The 20,021-nt window shown below is 40.4% G+C and overlaps 1 protein-coding gene across 2 annotated transcripts in view; it reads right to left on the bottom strand.

The window, feature by feature from the left end:
- HEPH (hephaestin) overlaps positions 1 to 20,021 on the bottom strand; it is an 83,859-nt gene that overhangs the window by 9,610 nt on the left and 54,228 nt on the right. For both annotated transcript variants that reach the window (XM_023249133.2, XM_004000574.5), the window contains 2 exons: positions 3,005 to 3,111; positions 1,381 to 1,606 (listed from right to left, as the gene is read on the bottom strand). In XM_023249133.2, the coding sequence (XP_023104901.1) occupies positions 1,381 to 1,606; positions 3,005 to 3,111 (333 nt within the window). The remainder of the gene's footprint in view (positions 1 to 1,380; positions 1,607 to 3,004; positions 3,112 to 20,021) is intronic.

Raw genomic sequence — 20,021 nt, 5'->3', positions numbered from 1 at the left:
TTGTAGAGAAGATTCTACTGCTGCAAAGGGGAGGTTATTGTTGTTTATCTATATCAATGTCAAGGTAGAAAATCTATTCCTTGCAGGAGGAGTATCAGCAAGCCCATTTAGCTTCAGAAATAAATTCAGTGTCTTTCTCAGGAACTAATTCTCAGGGGAACTAATTAGTTCTAATTAGTTCCTTCTCAGTAAGCCCACATTTGGTCATAAGCATCTCTTTTTTTTTTCTCAATTGTTTCAAGAATCTGGAAGGGAAAGGAACGATATATTATTTGTTTTCCCTCAGAATATAACATTATCTTTCTATCTTCAGTACCAGCATTTAGAAAGTGTTCAACAAATTCCTGATACATAAGTAGATGGATTGATGTCTGAGGAGTTTGGATGAATGAACATATAAACAAACAGATAGAAATGGGCATTAACCAAACAAATGGACACTAGCAAGTTGTAAATGTGCCCTAATTCCCTTTTTCCCCTGGGAAACTAATTTCTCTGATTTGTCAGAAGATACAAAGTTCACATTGTTCAGTTTGTGAATCTTCTATTTCAATGTGAATCATTTTTATCTCCAGCAAGGGGAAATAGCTAGAATCAATGTGACAATGAGATACTAATTTTGAGTTCCATTGGAATCACTATCAAAGCTGCACCTTATCCTCACGTCAAAGAAATATTACATTAGAAAGGATGGTGAGAAATCACTTCACACATTTAAATGTATTTAAGTTCTCACTCTTATTTTAGATTTGATTTTGTTTGTGAAATGCTACACAGATCTTTGAAACAAAGGAAGGCTTGGATGCACAATTTTCTTCCAAAATCCATTCAAGCATCAAAATCTCTTCATTGTATGTAATATAAATCCAGCATTATTTTCTCTGAGGTTCTTTCCTATTTGTAAATTGAAACTTTGTTGTGAAATTAGACTAAAAGACAAGTTGTCCTTCATTTGTCTATCTTGGAATCTATTGAGAAAGTACATTCCAGATGCAGGGGGGTAAAGAAATAAAATGATATTGAGAGACTAAACTCAGGATTTTGAAATAGAAGGACCCTAAACAACCAACCTACCAGGTCCATTGAGAGTCACAAATTTCCATCTTTCTTTTCTAGTGTGTTAAAGTATGCTGGTGTCACTACAACAACTTTACAGAGTAAGCTTCTTGCTTTATGTGCACCTGATCTAATGCTGACTATATATTTTGTGTATATAAATGTACAATAGTAGGAGACAGTTCTTTTAATTTGCCCACATACCACCTTCCTACTTTCCCATACTTTCAATTATGCTCCCTTAGGTAGTGATGGGCCTATCATATACCTCCATGAAACCAATGGGGAGTTCTTTGGAAGAAAGGTAGGTTATTTTCTACAGACCATGCATTTTATTGCTCTCCAAAAAAGTCTCATTCTGTAGGTTAACACGGCCTGGCTCCTGGGCCCCATGGGTTGCTACATTTTCCTCTAGATACCAAGACTGGTTCTCATCAAAGATCAAGAATAACAAGGCAAATTCTCTGTCCATGTCACTCCGTCCTCCATAAGGCTCCAGGATGCCCTTTCGGCAGATGGTCAAGGGTCCAACAAGACCACTATACATGTCCTGAGGATGGGAGGAAGGGGAAGACAGTAAATCAAATGGAGTTGTTCCTGGGTAGCAGTGTTGTACATGGTGCCAGACTGACTTCTAAGTCAAGCCTACTGTACTCAGCACTTGATCATAATGTCTTACATTTATAAGCAACTCTAATATATTATCTGAATTCATCCTAACAATAATTTGAGATACAGATAAGAGGTACCTATGCAACCTATGTTTTAGCTAGGCTGGCCTATCCACTGATCTCCAAACTCACAAGGCACTTTCACAACCCAGTGCCTTTCCTTATGTTGTTTCTTCTTTGCATAATGCCTTCCCTCTGCCACATACCTGATCTTAAGGTATACTGCTATTTAGTATTCAAGGCTTAAAGTATGAAATACATGTACCTTTCATTGTGGTGCATTCTCCAGCTTCCCTTTAATCATCTCCTCCAACCAAAAGTGATCACTCCCTCATGGGCCCCTCACAGTACTATTATATGGGTTCTTTTATTATTTTTTAAAGTTTATTTATTTATTTTGAGAGAGAGAAATAAAGAGCACATGAGCAGGGGAGAGGCAGAGAGAGGGAGAGAGAAAATCCCTAGCAGGATCTGCACTGCCACTGCAGAGCCCAATGTGGGGCTCAAACCCACAAACTGTGAGATCATGACCTAAGCTGAGGTCAAGGGCTGGGTGTTTATCCAACGGAGCCACCCAGGCACCCCTCTATTACATGTTTTTTTTAAGGAGCTGTTAGTATTTTACTTATTTGTATATATAAAAAATATATATATTTACATATACATATAATATATATTTATATAAATAAATATATGTAAAAATAAATTTATATTATATTTAATTTATGTTATATTATATTGTTATTTATTATAATTATAATATATTTAATTATAATATATATATATATATATATATGATTGAAGATGGGAACTGTATCTTACATTTTTATCATCCAAACACCAAATAAAATCCCTAAAATATAGTAGTCTCTCAATAAATTATTGCTGACAGATGGTTGTGAATGGTTGGATAGATAGATACACTCATTTTCCAGATGAGGAAATGGGGAGATAATGCCCTATCAAAATTCACTCCAAAAGCAATATTGAAACAAATTTTGGGACTAAAACTCCAATTGTTTGACAACCAATCCTAGGCTTTTTAAATGGGAACATACTCACCTATAGGATTCAAAAGGAAAAAGAAAAGAAAAGAAACAAAGAAGAAAACCCTTAGGACAAAGGTATGGTGCTACCTATTCCCTTCATCCCTCCTTCTGTCTTTAAAATAAGTACCACATTTGAGGAATTTTCCCCAAACTCTGGGCTGCATTATTTCAGGGTTGGGCTCTGCCCATTTATGAGACTCACCTCCAAGAAATCAATATTGTCTTTACCTTGATGGGATCCACTGCAGAATAATAGATCCAGGAAACACAAGCAGAATCATTAGGCCCTGGGCCAGATCTTTCTGGGATGTTCCATTGGTAAGTGAGAACCTCACCTAGGAAGGGTAACAGGGATCTCCAGTTGGGCCAAATCAACTTTTTCCCAACTCTCAGGTTTTCCAAGAGGCTATGGTGGATGAGCCTCAGGACTTTTAAGATCTTTTTCCATTATTTCCATACCAGTCTCCATTTTAGTTTTATGATATTGCTCTTCTAACTCCTGGGACACATTCAGCCTCTCTTCTATACCCCTATCTTTAAAAGTCCAGTTCCAATCCCCTGGTAAATCGACTCTGATATTGTTCTTTCATCTTATAATGTCTTCCCTCCTTCCTTTTTTAGCATGCTTTGTTCTCCTTTTCTTGCTGCTGCTTCTTATATTCAACTATTTTCCCAAGGCTGTCTCCAGTTCTCTTCTCGGTTTTTTTTTTTCATACTCTCTCTATGAACGCTTTTAGCTACTTTTCTGGTGTCAATTATGAACTATGTATTGATGACTCTTAAATACTTAACCAGAACTCCCTTGCTAGCATTAAGCTCCAATCTGAAATTTTTAATTAGATACTGAGCATCTTTTAAAGATTGTCCTGACAACACATCAAAAACTAAAATTGTTCTGAATTCACTTACCTCCTTTGAAAAAAGAACCTATTACTCAATCTGTGCTCCCAGTATCTAGTAATGATAACAAAACCCTCCTACTTACCCACACACAACACTTTAGTTTTTGTCTTCTGACCTTTACACACTCCACATGCAACTAAATAGTGAGTTCTACTGATTGTATCTCTACAATATATTGTGTTGCCATGCTCTCCTCCTTCCAATTCCCAAGAATATTGCCGTCGTATAGACCTTTATTTTCTCAACCAGACTATTACAAAAACCCCTAACACGTTTCTCTGCCTCCAAGTTTCGTCCTCTCCAATCCTTCTTCCAACTGATGCAATATTACTTTTATAACATTTCTATTGAGATAGAATTTGTATACCATACAATTCAACCATTTAAAGGGTACAGTTAAATGTTTTAGTATATTCACAGAATTTTGTAACATAACCACATCAATTTTAGAAAGATCACTACCTCTGAAATAAAATCTTCACTCTTTCGCCATCATTCTGTAATCACCCACTCACTCAAGCCCTGGACAACCACTAATCTATATCTTTATAGAGTTGCCCATTTTGAGTATTTTATACAAATTCAGTTATATAGGATGGATGTCAGCAAATTAGCAGAGTAAGAAGGTCTCAATGCTCATTTCCTTCCACGATAACAACAAAAATAAGGAATAAGCAACTATATACTCACAAAAATATATCTGAGAGAGCTCCAGAATATATGAAATAATTATAACAATCCAGGGGGGCAAAAACCTGAACATGGCCCTACAAAAAAGTATAGGAAGTATCTTACCTACCTTGTCCCAGTCTGGTGCAGCTGGTACCAAGAGGGAAAACTCATGGGGGAAAAGAACAGAAGGTGAACCCCAGCAGCCCTCACCACCAGGGAGTCTTTCTTGGCACTGACCTCAGTTGATGGTGCTGCCTGGATCCCATGCTGCTCTGACACTTCTATAAGGAATCATTACGACTTTGCCCCAACCCAAGAAGTTGTATCTTATCTGCATCCTCAAAGGAGCTGTCATTCCCTTGCTCCCCAAGAAGGATCCTCCACTGCACTGCCCCCTAAGGATCCACTATCCATCTTCTTTCCCCCAAGGAATCACAGGTTATTTGCTTCCAGTTCCGCAGTCATTTCTGTTGTATTTCATCAGAAAACGAGCCGCTACTAGTCTACTCCCTTAGAAGGAGACACCACCACTGCATCTTCCCAAGAAGAAGCTGCTACCACTACATGCCCCACACCCAGAAAAAAAAACAAACTGCTGCCCTTCTTCTCACTGTCCCCCTGAGATGCATCAGTGCTGAATTTCCCAGAAGGACCCCTTGTTTCTTTGCCTAACCCCAGAAGGAGCCGCTAGGGCTCCACATTCCCCTCAAGAAGCTGCTTCATTCAACTTGCCACCCAAAGAGCCACATTCTGCTCTCCCATAAAGAGCTAACAACCTCAACCCGCAAGAGGGAGCCACTGATGTCCCCTCACCCCACAAGGAGCCAACACTTCTGTCTTCTCCAAGAGTAGGAACCACTAATACATTGATCCTCCATGTAAGGAGCTGCTGTTGCTGAGCCCTCCAAAGGGGTCAGCTCTGCAATGGTTAGAAGGAACCACTGATGCTTCGCTCCATCCAGAGGCAGCGGCCACATTTCACTTTCTTGATGGTACACTTTGAAGCACAAAAGTTTTTGATTTCAAGGAAGTCCAAATATTTATTTATTTATTTATTTATTATTTAGTCACTTGTGCTTTTAGTGTTATATTTAAGAAACTTTTCTAACTCAAGGTCACAAAGATTTACTGCTATGTTTTAAAAGTTTTGTAGCTTTAGCTCTTACATTTATGTGCTTGGTTCATTTTGAGTTAGTTTTTATATATGGTAAAAGGTAGGGGGTATGATTCCATTGTTTTGTATATAGATATTGAGTATGTTCCAGCATCATTTGTTGAAAAGACTATTATTTCTCCATTAATTAGTATTGGCACCCTTTTTAAAAATTAATTTGCCATAAATATGAGGGTTTACCACACGGTCTTGATTATTGTAGCTTTTTATAGTAAATTTTGAAATTGGTATAAGTTCTCCAACTTCATTACTCTTTTTGAACATTGTTTTTGCTGTATTATTTCAATCTTCCCAAACTTCTGTTTATTCATGTTATTCTTCTGTTCAAAATTTTAATGGCTGCCTTATACCCAAGTAATGAAGCTCAAACACTTCATCCAAACATCCAAGCCCTGATAACTCAGACCTAACCTACCTTTTAGCCTTAATTTTTACTCTTCCTACTTTTGCAAAATATACACTGGCAAAATTTAACTAATTGTATACTTTAGCATATCCCATACTTTCACATATCTGTGACTTTATCATCTTCTTCTCATTACCTAAACTATTCTCCAACCTCTACATTGAATTCTAGACTCCTTTATTCAATTTCCTACTTGATATTTACATTTGTCTAATTTTCATCTCAAGCTAAACATATCCAAAGTACATCATTGACTTCTCCCTCAAATTTACTCCTCCTATCTCAGTAAATAGTGAAACCAGTTGTTGAAGCCAAAACTCAGGAGTTATTTTTTTTAAATAGTGTTTATTTTTGAGATGGAGAGAGACAGAGCATGAGTGGCGATGGGCAGAGAGAGAGGGAGCCATAGAATCCAAAGCAGGCTCTGGGTTCTGAGCTGTCAGCACAGAGCCCAACGTGGGGCTCAAACTCATGAACCTGTGAGATCATGACCTGAGCTGAAGTCAGACGCTTAACCAACTGAGCCACCCAGGTGCCCCAGGAGTTATTTTTTATTCTTTTCCCCTATAGCTCATATTTATCAGCAAGTTATGAGGGATATACCTAAGAAATATATTCCCTACCCATCCACTTCTATTTGTCACCACTGTTAATACCCTAGTCTAGGCCATCATGTTCTGTCACCTGAATAACCATAATAAACACCTAAATGGTCCCTCATAACACATGACCTACATAGCAAGAAATGTAATCCTTTAAAATATAAAGTGGACATGAGGCACCTGGGTGTCTCAGTCGGTTGAGCATCTGACTTCAGCTCAGGTTATGATCTCACAGTTTGTGGGTTTGAACACCGTATCGGGCTCTGTGCTGACAGCTGAAAGCCTGGAGCCTGCTTCAGATTCTGTGACTCCCTCTCTCTCTGCTACTCTCCGTTCATGCTCTCTCTCTGTTTTTCAAAAATGAATAAACATTACAAAAAAAAAGAATATTTACTCAAAGCCATTGGTTTGAAAAACAAGAGGGCCTGAATTTTGTCAGTTCTGGCAGTCACTCAGGCTTAAAGCCTGGAGTTTAAAGGTCAATTAGCTTGCCTGGGATAGAGCCTGGAGGGCATTTCACTGCTCCTGGTAAGAAGGCATGCAAATAATTCTGGGGCAGAGAGCATGGAAACAACTACTGAAAAATGCCTGGGGACCACAGGGGGAGGTGATTTGTTTTTCTCTGAGTGTGTCCCTGAGATGCAGTGTTCAGGGAGACACCTCTCCGGGAAAAAAAAAAAAAAAAAAAAAACAAACAGCTGGCAGCTGCCATCTCCCTCCCACACTCTTCAGTATAAACACAGAACCACCTGCAAGAAGTGGCACAGCACCAACTCTGCCTAACTTGTTTACACCAAGTCCCACCATCTTCGTTCTGGTGGAACTGCCTTTCTCAGTCACGATAGTCTCAATTCCAGTGCTGTGGGCCCTTCCCCAGAAGACCAGCACAAACATCTGCCCACACCATTTCTCCAGACCAAAGAGTTTTCAGGGCCTCAGTTACTGTGGAAGGGATGACAGGACTCATTTCACAAGCAGATCAGAGCACACTGAATTAAAACTTGACACATTCAGGCCAGAATCAAACACTGCCCACATCAGGCAAGAATGACTACATATTACTGGCCTGAAGGATAGAACAACCAAAACAACATCAGAGTGCATACAGAACACACCAGAGAAATTCCATGCAACACCAGGCACTGGACATTGCATGATATCTTCTTCATAGGGTCATTATTTTTAGGAGCAGGAGACATAGCTGTCTTTTCCAACACAGAGAAGAAGACAGACACTTAGACAAAATGTGAAGAAAGAGGAAATTATCCCAAATGAAAGAACACAATAGGTGAAAGACAGAGATCTAAGCAAAACAGGTATAAGTAACATGTCTGATGGAGAACTTAAAGCAATGATTATAATGATACTCACTGGACTTGAGAAAAGAATAGAAGACATCAGTGAGACCCTTACCACTGAGAAAAGAATTCAAAAGATTCAATCAGGAGGAGGAGGGAAGATGGCGGCGTAGGAGGACGCTGGGCTCACCATGCGTCCTGCTGATCACTTAGATTCCACCTACACCTGCCTAAATAACCCAGAAAACCGCCAGAGGATTAGCAGAACGGAGTCTCCGGAGCCAAGCGCAGACCAGACGCCCACGGAAGAGGGTAGGAAGGGCGGCGAGGTGGTGCACGCTCCACGGACTGGTGGGAGGGATCCCGGGCGGAGAGGCGGCTCGCCAGCCAAGCAGAGCCCCCGAGTCTGGCTTGCAAAAGCTGAGGGGCCTGATGGACTGTGTTCCGACAGCAAGCGCGACTTAGCCTCTGGGAGGTCATAAGTTAACAGCTCTGCTCGGAAAGCGGGAAAGCTGGAGGACAAAGGGAGGAAGAGCTGCTGAGCCCCCGGATGACAGAGCTCAGTTTGGTGGGGAACAAAGGCGCTCGCCAGCGCCATCTCCCCCGCCCATCCCCCAGCCAAAATCCCAAAGAGAACCAGTTCCTGCCAGGGAACTTGCTTGCTCCGCGCAAACACCCAACTCTGCCCTTCTGCGGAGCCAAACCTCCAGCAGTGGATCTGACTCCCTCCTGCTGCCACAGGGCCCCTCCTGAAGTGGATCACCTAAGGAGAAGCGAGCTAAGCCTGCCCCTCCTGCCCCCGTGCACCTTGCCTACCCACCCCAGCTAATACACCAGATCCCCAGCATCACAAGCCTGGCAGTGTGCAAGTAGCCCGGACGAGCCACACCACCCCACAGTGAATCCCGCCCCTAGGAGAGGGGAAGAGAAGGCACACACCAGTCTGACTGTGGCCCCAGCGGTGGGCTTGGGGCAGACATCAGGTCTGACTGCGGCTCCGCCCAACAACTCCAGTTATACACCACAGCACAGGGGAAGTGCCCTGCAGGTCCTCACCACACCAGGGACTATCCAAAATGACCAAGCGGAAGAATTCCCCTCAGAAGAATCTCCAGGAAATAACAACAGCTAATGAGCTGATCAAAAAGGATTTAAATAATATAACAGAAAGTGAATTTAGAATAATAGTCATAAAATTAATCGATGGGCTTGAAAACAGTAAACAGGACAGCAGAGAATCTCTTGCTACAGAGATCAAGGGACTAAGGAGCAGTCACGAGGAGCTGAAAAACGCTTTAAACGAAATGCATAACAAAATGGAAACCACCACGGCTCGGATTGAAGACGCGGAGGAGAGAATAGGTGAACTAGAAGATAAAGTTATAGAAAAAGAGGAAGCTGAGAAAAAGAGAGATAAAAAAATCCAGGAGTATGAGGGGAAAATTAGAGAACTAAGTGATACACTAAAAAGAAATAATATATGCATAATTGGTATCCCAGAGGAGGAAGAGAGAGGGAAAGGTGCTGAAGGGGTACTTGAAGAAATAATAGCTGAGAACTTCCCTGAACTGGGGAAGGAAAAAGGCATTGAAATCCAAGAAGCACAGGGGCGCCTGGGTGGCGCAGTCGGTTAAGCGTCCGACTTCAGCCAGGTCACGATCTTGCGGTCCGTGAGTTCGAGCCCCACGTCGGGCTCTGGGCTGATGGCTCAGAGCCTGGAGCCTGTTTCCAATTCTGTGTCTCCCTCTCTCTCTGCCCCTCCCCCGTTCATGCTCTGTCTCTCTCTGTCCCAAAAATAAATAAACGTTGAAAAAAAATTAAAAAAAAAAGAAATCCAAGAAGCACAGAGAACTCCCTTCAGACGTAACTTGAATCGATCTTCTGCACGACATATCATAGTGAAACGGGCAAAATACAAGGATAAAGAGAAAATTCTGAAAGCAGCAAGGGGTAAACGTGCCCTCACATATAAAGGGAGACCTATAAGACTCGTGACTGATCTCTCTTTTGAAACTTGGCAGGCCAGAAAGGATTGGCACGAGATTTTCAGTGTGCTAGACAGAAAAAATATGCAGCCGAGAATCCTTTATCCAGCAAGTCTGTCATTTAGAATAGAAGGAGAGATAAAGGTTTTCCCAAACAAACAAAAACTGAAGGAATTTGTCACCACTAAACCAGCCCTACAAGAGATCCTAAGGGGGACCCTGTGAGAAAAAGTCCCAGAGACATCACTACAAGCATAAAACATACAGACATCACAATGACTCTAAACCCATGTCTTTCTATAATAACACTGAATGTAAATGGATTAAATGCACCAACCAAAAGACATAGGGTATCAGAATGGATAAAAAAAACAAGACCCATCTATTTGCTGTCTACAAGAGACTCGTTTTAGACCTGAGGACACCTTTAGATTGAGAGTGAGGGGATGGAGAACTATTTATCATGCGACTGGAAGCCAAAAGAAAGCTGGAGTAGCCATACTTATATCAGACAAACTAGACTTTAAATTAAAGACTGTAACAAAGATGAAGGACATTATAAAATAGTGACAAGGTATATCCATCAGGAAGAGCTAACAATTATAAATGTCTATGCGCCGAATACTGGAGCCACCAAATATATAAAACAATTACTCATAAACATAAGCAACCTTATTGTTAAGAATGTGGTAATTGCAGGGGACTGTAACACCCCACTTACAGAAATGGATAGATTCGGGGTGCCTGGGTGGTGCAGTCGGTTAAGCGTCCGACTTCAGCCAGGTCACGATCTCGCGGTCCGTGAGTTCGAGCCCCGCGTCGGGCTCTGGGCTGTTGGCTCGGAGCCTGGAGCCTGTTTCCGATTCTGTGTTTCCCTCTCTCTCTGCCCCTCCCCCGTTCATGCTCTGTCTCTCTCTGTCCCAAAAATTAATAAACGTTGAAAAAAAAATTAAAAAAAAAAAGAAATGGATAGGTCATCTAGACACATGGTCAATAAAGACACAAGGGCCCTGAATGAGACATTGGATCAGATGGACTTGACAGATATACTTAGAACTCTGCATCCCAAATCAACAGAATATACTTTCTTCTCGAGTGCACATGGAACATTCTCCAAGATAGATCATATACTGGGTCACAAAACAGCCCTTCATAAGTTTACAAGAATTGAAATTATACCATGCATACTTTAAGACCACAATGCTATGAAGCTTGAAATCAACCACAGACAAAAGTCTGGAAAACCTCCAAAGCATGGAGGTTAAAGAACACCCTACTAACGAATGAGTGGGTCAACCAGGCAATTAGAGAAGAAATTAAAAAAATATATGGAAACAAACGAAAATGAAAATAGAACAATCCAAGCGCTTTGGGACGCAGCGAAGGCAGTCCTGAGAGGAAAATACATTGCACTCCAGGTCTAACTCAAGAAACAAGAAAAGTCCCAAATACAAAATCTAACAGCACACCTAAAGGAAATAGAAGCAGAACAGCAAAGGCAGCCTAAACCCAGCAGAAGAAGAGAAATAATATAGATCAGAGCAGAAATAAACAATATAGAATCTAAAAAAACTGTAAAGCAGATCAACGAAACCAAGAGTTGGCTTTTTGAAAAAATAAACACAATTGACAAACCTCTAGCCAGGCTTCTCAAAAAGAAAAGGGAAATGACCCAAATAGATAAAATCATGAATAAAAGTGGAATTATTACAACCAATCCCTCAGAGATACAAACAATTATCAAGGAATACTATGAAAAATTATATGCCAACAAATTGGACTACCTGGAAGAAATGGACAAATTCCTGAACACCCACACTCTTCCAAAACTCAGTCAGGAAGAAATAGAAAGCTTGAACAGACCCATAACCAGTGAAGAAATTGAATCGGTTATCAAAAATCTCCCAACAAATAAGAGTCCAGGACAAGACGGCTGCCCAAGGGAGTTCTACCAGACGTGTAAAGCAGAGATAATACCTATCTTTCTCAAGCTATTCCAAGAAATAGAAAGGGAAGGAAAACTTCCAGACTCATTCTATGAAGCCAGTATTACTTTGATTCCTAAACCAGACAGAGACCCAGTAAAAAAAGAGAACTACAGGCCAATATCCCTGATGAATATGGATGCAAAACTTCTCAATAAGGTACTAGAAAATCGAATTCAATGGCATATAAAAAGAATGATTCACCATGATCAAGTGGGATTCATTCCTGGGATGCAGGGCTGGCTCAACATTAGCAAATCAATCAACGTGATACATCACATTAACAAAAAAAAAAAAAAAAGAGAGAAGAACCATATGATCCTTTCAATCGATGCAGAAAAGGCCTTTGACAAAATCCAGCACTCTTTCTTCATAAAAACCCTTGAGAAAGTCTGGATAGAAGGAACATACTTAAAGATAATAAAAGCCATTTATGAAAAGCCCACAGCTAACATCATCCTCAATGGGGAAAAACTGAGAGCTTTCTCCCTGAGATCAGGAACACGACAGGGATGCCCACTCTCACCGCTGTTGTTTAACATAGTGCTGGAAGTGCTAGCATCAGCAATCAGACAACAAAAGGAAATCAAAGGCATCAAAGTTGGCAAAGATGAAGTCAAGCTTTCACTTTTTGCAGATGACATGATATTATACCTGGAAAATCCAATAGACTCCACCAAAAGTTTGCTAAAACTGATACGGGAATTCAGCAAAGTTGCAGGATACAAAATGAATGTAGAGAAATCAGTTGCATTCTTATACACTAACAATGAAGCAACAGAAAGACAAATAAAGAAACTGATCCCATTCACAATTGCACCAAGAAGCATAAAATACCTAGGAATAAATCTAACCAAAGATGTAAAGGATCTGTATGCTGAAAACTACAGAAAGCTTATGAAGGAAATTGAAGAAGATTTAAAGAAATGGAAAGACATTCCCTGCTCATGGATTGGAACAATAAATATTGTCAAAATGTCAATACTACCCAAAGCTATCTACACATTCAATGCAATCCCAATCAAAACTGCACTAGCATTCTTCTCGAAACTAGAACAAGCAATCCTAAAATTCATATGGACCCACAAAAGGCCCCGAGAGCCAAAGTAATTTTGAAGAAGAACACCAAAGCAGGAAGCATCACAATCCCAGACTTTAGCCTCTACTACAAAGCTGTCATCATCAAGACAGCATGGTATTGGCACAAAAACAGGCACATAGACCAATGGAATAGAATAGAAACCCCAGAACTAGACCCACAAACGTATGGCCAACTACTCTTTGACAAAGCAGGAAAGAACATCCAATGGAAAAAAGACAGCCTCTTTAACAAATGGTGCTGGGAGAACTGGGCAGCTACATGCAGAAGGTTGAAACTAGACCACTGTCTGACACCATTCACAAAAATAAACTCAAAATGGATAAAGGATCTGAATGTGAGACAGGAAACCATCACAACCCTAGAGGAGAAAGCAGGAAAAGACCTCTCTGACCTCAGCCGTAGCAATCTCTTACTCGACACATCCCCAAAGGCAAGGGAATTAAAAGCAAAAGTGAATTACTGGGACCTTATGAAGATAAAAAGCTTCTGCACAGCAAAGGAAACAACCAACAAAACTAAAAGGCAACCAACGGAATGGGAAAAGATATTTGCAAATGACATATCAGACAAAGGGCTAGTATCCAAAATCTATAAAGAGCTCACCAAACTCCACACCCGAAAAACAAATAACCCAGTGAAGAAATGGGCAGAAAACATGAATAGACACTTCTCTAAAGAAGACATCTGGATGGCCAACAGGCACATGAAAAGATGTTCAGCGTCTCTCCTTATCAGGGAAATACAAATCAAAACCACACTCAGGTATCACCTCACGCCAGTCAGAGTGGCTAAAATGGACAAATCAGGAGACTACAGATGCTGGAATGGATGTGGAGAAACGGGAACCCTCTTGCAGTGTTGGTGGGAATGCAAATTGGTGCAGCCGCTCTGGAAAGCAGTGTGGAGGTTCCTCAGAAAATTAAACATAGACCTACCCTATGACCCAGCAATAGCACTGCTAGGAATTTATCCAAGGGATACAGGAGTATTGATGCATAGGGGCACTTGTACCCCAATGTTCATAGCAGCACTCTCAACAATAGCCAAATTATGGAAAGAGCCTAAATGTCCATCAACTGATGAATGGATAAAGAAATTGTGGTTTATATACACAATGGAATATTACGTGGCAATGAGAAAAAATGAAATAGGGCCTTTTGTAGCAACGTGGATGGAACTGGAGAGTGTGATGCTAAGTGAAATAAGCCATACAGAGAAAGACAGATACTATATGGTTTCACTCTTATGTGGATCCTGAGAAACTTAACAGGAACCCATGGGGGAGGGGAAGGAAAAAAAAAAGAGGTTAGAGTGGGAGAGAGCCAAAGCATAAGAGACTGTTAAAAACTGAGAACAAACTGAGGGTTGATGGGGGGTGGGAGGGAGGAGAGGGTGGGTGATGGGTATTGAAGAGGGCACCTTTTGTGATGAGCACTGGGTGTTGTATGGAAACCAATTTGACAATAAATTTCATATATATAAAATAAAAAAAAGATTCAATCAGAGATGAAGAGTGCAATAAACAAGTTTAGAAGCACATTTGATGCAGGGGCATCTGGGTGGCTCAGTCAGTTAAGCATCTGACTTCATCTCAGGGCATGATCTCATGGTTCATGAGTTTGAGCCCTATGCTGGATTCTGTGCTGACAGCTCAGATCCTGGAACCTGTTCTGATTCTGCGTCTCTCCCTTTCTCTTCCCCTCCCTGACTCACACTATCTCTCTCTCTCCCTCTCTGTCTCTCTCTCTCAAAAATAAAGAAACATTATTTTTTTTAAAAGAAACATGCTTGATACAATGAACAGCAGGCTAGAAGCAGAAGAATGAATTAGTAACTTAGGAGACAAAGTAATGGAAAGTAATGAAACTGAACAAAAAAACACTGAAAAACAAAGTATGTAACACAAGGATAGACTTAGGGAACTCAGTGACTCCATCAAATGCAGTAACATTTATATTATAGGAGTGCAAGACGGAGAATAGAGAGAAAAAGAGGCAGAAAATTTATTTGAAGAAATAATCATTGAAAACTTCCCTAATCTGGGGATGGAAACAGACCTTCCAGATACAAGAGTCACAGAGAACTCCCATCAAAATAAAGTAAAGCAGACCAACACCAAGACATACTGTAATTTAATTGTCAAAATATAATTACAAATAAAAATCTTAAAAGCAGCAAAGCAAAAGAAGTTCTTAACTTACAAAAGAAAACCCATGAGGCTAGCTAAATATTTTTCAACATAATCCCAGCAAGTCAGAAAAGAATAGCATGAATGAAAATAAAAACTCTGCAGCCAAGAATTCTCTATACAGCAAGGCTATAATTCAGAATAGAAGAGATAAAGAATTTCTCAGACAAAAATCAACAACAAAAAAAACCCACATAAACTCATAAAGGAGTTTATGAACACTAAAGCAGTCCTACAAGAAATATTAAAGGGTAAACTTTGAGTGCAAAGTAGAGACCAAAGTGACAGTATAAACGCAGAAAAAACCAAAGCAGTAAAAATGAATATTTATGTAAAAATCAGTGAGGGAACGGGCATGTACAAAAAGGATATAAAATATAACATTCACCTGAAATATGGCGAGAAGAGAAGTGAATGTGTTCAATCTTGAATGACCATCAACTTAATATAAACTGATATTTCCAGAAGAGTTTATATACAAAACTAATGGTAACCATACATCAAAAATAACTAAAAAACATACAATGAATAGATAGAAAGAAATCCAAATATATCACTAAAGAAAAACAGCAAAACACGAAAGACAAAAAGACAAGAACGGATCAGAGAAAATTTCCAGAAACAACAAAATAAGTAATAAAATGTCAATAAATGCATATCTATCAAAATTACTTTAAATATAAATGGACTAAACACTCCAATCTAAAGCCATAGCGGGTCAGAATGGATTAAAAATAAGACACATCATATGCTGCCTACAAGAGACTCATTTTAGACCTAGAGACACCTGTAGATTGAAAGAGGGGAGAGGAATTGGATTTTGAAGATGGTGACATAGGAGAATGCTGGGCTCACCGCGTCCTACTGATCACTTAGATTCCACCTATACCTGCCTAAATAGCCAAGAAAACCGCCAAAAGACTAGCAGAACAGAGTCTCCTGATCCAAGCGCAGCTCAGAGAGTGGGAAGGCTTGAGGACAACTGGAGGGAGAGTTGCTAAGTCCCAGGATGACAGAGCTCAGTTTGGCGGGGACCAAAGGCACTCGCCAGTGCCATCTCCTTCGCCCATCCCCCAGCCATAATCCCAAAGGGAACCAGTTCCTGCCAGAGAACTTGCTTGCACCTCACAAACACCCAATCTGTGCTTTTGCAGATCCACACCTCTGGTGGTGGATCTGACTCCCTCCTGCTGCCTCAGGGCCCCTCCCAAAGCAGATCACTGAAGGAGAAACGAGCTAAGCTGCCCCTCCCGCCCCCATGCACCTTGTCTATCCACCCCAGCTAATATGCCAGATCCCTAGCACCACAAGCCTGGCATCGTGCAAGTAGCCCAGATGGACCACACCACCCAACAGTGAATCCCGCCCCTAAGATAGGGAAAGAGAAGGCACACACCAGTCTGACTGTGGCCCCAGCAGTGGGCTGGGAGCAGACAATAAGTCTGACTGCAGCCCCACCCACCAAAGCGAGTTGTTCAAGACAGCACAGTGGAAGTTCCCTGCAGTTCTGCACCACTCCAGGAACTATCCAAAATGACCAAACGGAAGAATTCCCATCAAAAGAATCTCCAGGAAATAACAAGAGCTAACGAACTGATCAAAAATGATTTAAACAATATAACAGAAAGTGAATTTAGAATAACGGTCATAAAATTAATCACTGGGCTTGAAAACAGTATAGAGGACAGCAGAGAATCTATTGCTACAGAGATCAAGGAACTAAGGAACAGCCAGGAGGAGCTAAAAAATGTGATAAATGAGCTGCAAAATAAAATGGAAATGACCATGGGTCGGATTGAAGAGGCAGAGGAGAGAATAGGTGAACTGGAAGATAAAATTATGGGAAAAGAAGAAGCTGAGGAAAAGAGAGATAAAAAAATCCAGGAGTATGAAGGGAAAATTAGAGAACTAAGTGATGCACTAAAGAGAATCTACGCATAATTGGTATTCCAGAGGAGGAAGAGAGAGGGAAATGTGCTGAAGGTGTACTTGAGGCAATCATAGCTGAGAACTTCCCGGATCTCGGGAAGGAAAAAGGCACTGAAATCCAAGAGGCACAGAGAACTCCTTTCAGATGTAACTTGAATCGATCTTCTGCAGGACATATCATAGTGAAACTGGCAAAATACAAGGATAAAGAGAAAATTCTGAAAGCAGCGAGGGATAAATGTGCTCTAACATATAAAGGGAGACTTATAAGACTAGGGACCAATCTCTCTTCTGAAACTTGGCAGGCCAGAAAGGAATGGCAGGAGATCTTCAGTGTGATGAATAGGAAATATATGCAGCCGAGAATCCTTTATCCAGCAAGTCTGTCATTTAGAATAGAAGGAGAGATAAAGATCTTCCTAAACACACAAAAACTGAAGGAATTTGTCACCACTAAACCAGCCCTACAAGAGATCCTAAGGGGGATCCTGTGAGACACAGTACCAGAGACATCGCTACAAGCATAAAACATACAGACATCACAATGACCCTCAGCCCATATCTTTCTATAATAACACTGAATGTAAATGGACTAAATGTGCCAACCAAAAGGCATAGGGTGTCAGAATGGATAAAAAAAAAGACCCATCTATTTGCTGTCTACAAGAGACTCATTTTAGACCTGAGGACACCTTTAGATTGAGAGTGAGGGGATGGAGAACTATTTATCATGCGACTGGACGCCAAAAGAAAGCTGGAGTAGCCATACTTATATCAGACAAACTAGACTTTAAATTAAAGGCTGTAACAAGAGTAATTATTATATAATAATTACAGGGTCTACCCATCAGGAAGAGCTAACAATTAGAAATGTCTATGCACCGAATACCGGAGCCCCCAAATATATAAAACAATTACTCATAAACATAAGCAACCTTATTGATAAGAATGTGGTAATTGCAGGGGACTTTAACACTCCACTTACAGAAATGGATAGATCATCTAGACACACAGTCAATAAAGAAACAAGGGCCCTGAATGACACATTGGATCAGATGGACTTGACAGATCTATTTAGAAGTCTGCATCCCAAAGCAACAGAATATACTTTCTTCTTGAGTGCACATGGAACATTCTCCAAGATAGATCACATACTGGGTCACAAAACAGCCCTTCAAAAGTATACAAGAATTGAAATTATACCATGCATACTTTCAGACCACAATGCTATGAAGCTTGAAATCAACCACAGGAGAAAGTCTGGAAAACCTCCAAAAGCATGGAGGTTAAAGAACACCCTACTAAAGAATGAGTGGGTCAACCAGGCAATTAGAGAAGAAATTAAAAAATATATGGAAATCAGGGCGCCTGGGTGGCGCAGTCGGTTAAGCGTCCGACTTCAGCCAGGTCACGATCTCGCGGTCTGTGAGTTTGAGCCCCGCGTCGGGCTCTGGGCTGATGGCTCAGAGCCTGGAGCCTGTTTCCGATTCTGTGTCTCCCTCTCTCTCTGCCCCTCCCCCGTTCATGCTCTGTCTCTCTCTGTCCCAAAAATAAATAAACATTGAAAAAAGAAAAATTTAAAAAATAAAAAAAAATATATGGAAACAAATGAAAATGAAAATACAACAATCCAAATGCTTTGATGCAGCGAAGGCAGTCCTGAGAGGAAAATACATTGCAATCTAGGCCTATCTCAAGAAACAGGAAAAATCCCAAATACAAAATCTAACAGCACACCTAAAGTAACTAGAAGCAGAACAACAAAGGCAGCCTAAACCCAGCAGAAGAAGAGAAATAATAAAGACCAGAGCAGAAATAAACAATATAGAATCTAAAAAAAACTATAGAACAGATCAACGAAACCAAGACTTGGTTTTTTGAAAAAAATATAAAATTGATAAACCTGTAGCCAGGCTTCTCAAAAAGAAAAGGGAGCGGACCCAAATAGATAAAATCATGAATGAAAATGGAATTATTACAATCAATCCCTCAGAGATACAAGCAATTATCAGGGAATACTATGAAAAATTATATGCCAACAAACTGGACAACCTGGAAGAAATGGACAAATTCCTAAGCACCCACACTCTTCCAAAACTCAATCAGGAGGAAATAGAAAGCTTGAACAGACCCATAACCAGCGAAGAAATTGAACTGGTTATCAAAAATCTCCCAACAAATAAAAGTCCAGGACCAGATGGCTTCCCAGGGGAGTTCTACCAGACGTGTAAAGCAGAGATAATACCTATCCTTCTCAAGCTATTCCAAAAAATAGAAAGGGAAGGAAAACTTCCAGACTCATTCTATGAAGCCAGTATTACTTTGCTTCCTAAACCAAACAGAGACCCAGTAAAAAAAGAGAACTACAGGCCAATATCCCTGATGAATATGGATGCAAAAATTCTCAATAAGGTACTAGAAAATCGAATTCAACAGCTTATATAAAGAATGATTCACCATGATCAAGTGGGATTCATTCCTGGGATGCAGGGCTGGTTCAACATTTGCAAATCAATCAATATGTTACATCACATTAATAAAAGAAAAGATAAGAACCATATGATCCTGTCAATCGATGCAGAAAAGGCCTTTGACAAAATTCAGCACCCTTTCTTAATAAAAACCCTCGAGAAAGTCTGGATAGAAGGAACATATTAAAGATCATAAAAGCCATTTATGAAAATCCCACAGCTAACATCATCCTCAATGGGGAAAAACTGAGAGCTTTTTCCCTGAGATCAGGAACACGACAGGGATGTCCACTCTCATCGCTGTTGTTTAACATAGTGTTGGAAGTGCTAGCATCAGCAATCAGACAACAAAAGGAAATCAAAGGCATCAAAATTGGCAAAGATGAAGCCAAGCTTTCACTTTTTGCAGATGACATGATATTATACATGGAAAATCCGATAGACTCCACCAAAAGGCTGCTAGAACTGATACATGAATTCAGCAATTTGCAGGATACAAAATGAATGTACAGAAATCAGTTGCATTCTTA

Source organism: Felis catus, chromosome X (genome assembly GCF_018350175.1).
Source record: "Felis catus isolate Fca126 chromosome X, F.catus_Fca126_mat1.0, whole genome shotgun sequence".
Taxonomy (NCBI): Eukaryota; Metazoa; Chordata; class Mammalia; order Carnivora; family Felidae; genus Felis; species Felis catus.
Note: the sequence above shows the minus strand (reverse complement) of the source record. Positions and strands in the feature narration are given on the sequence as shown.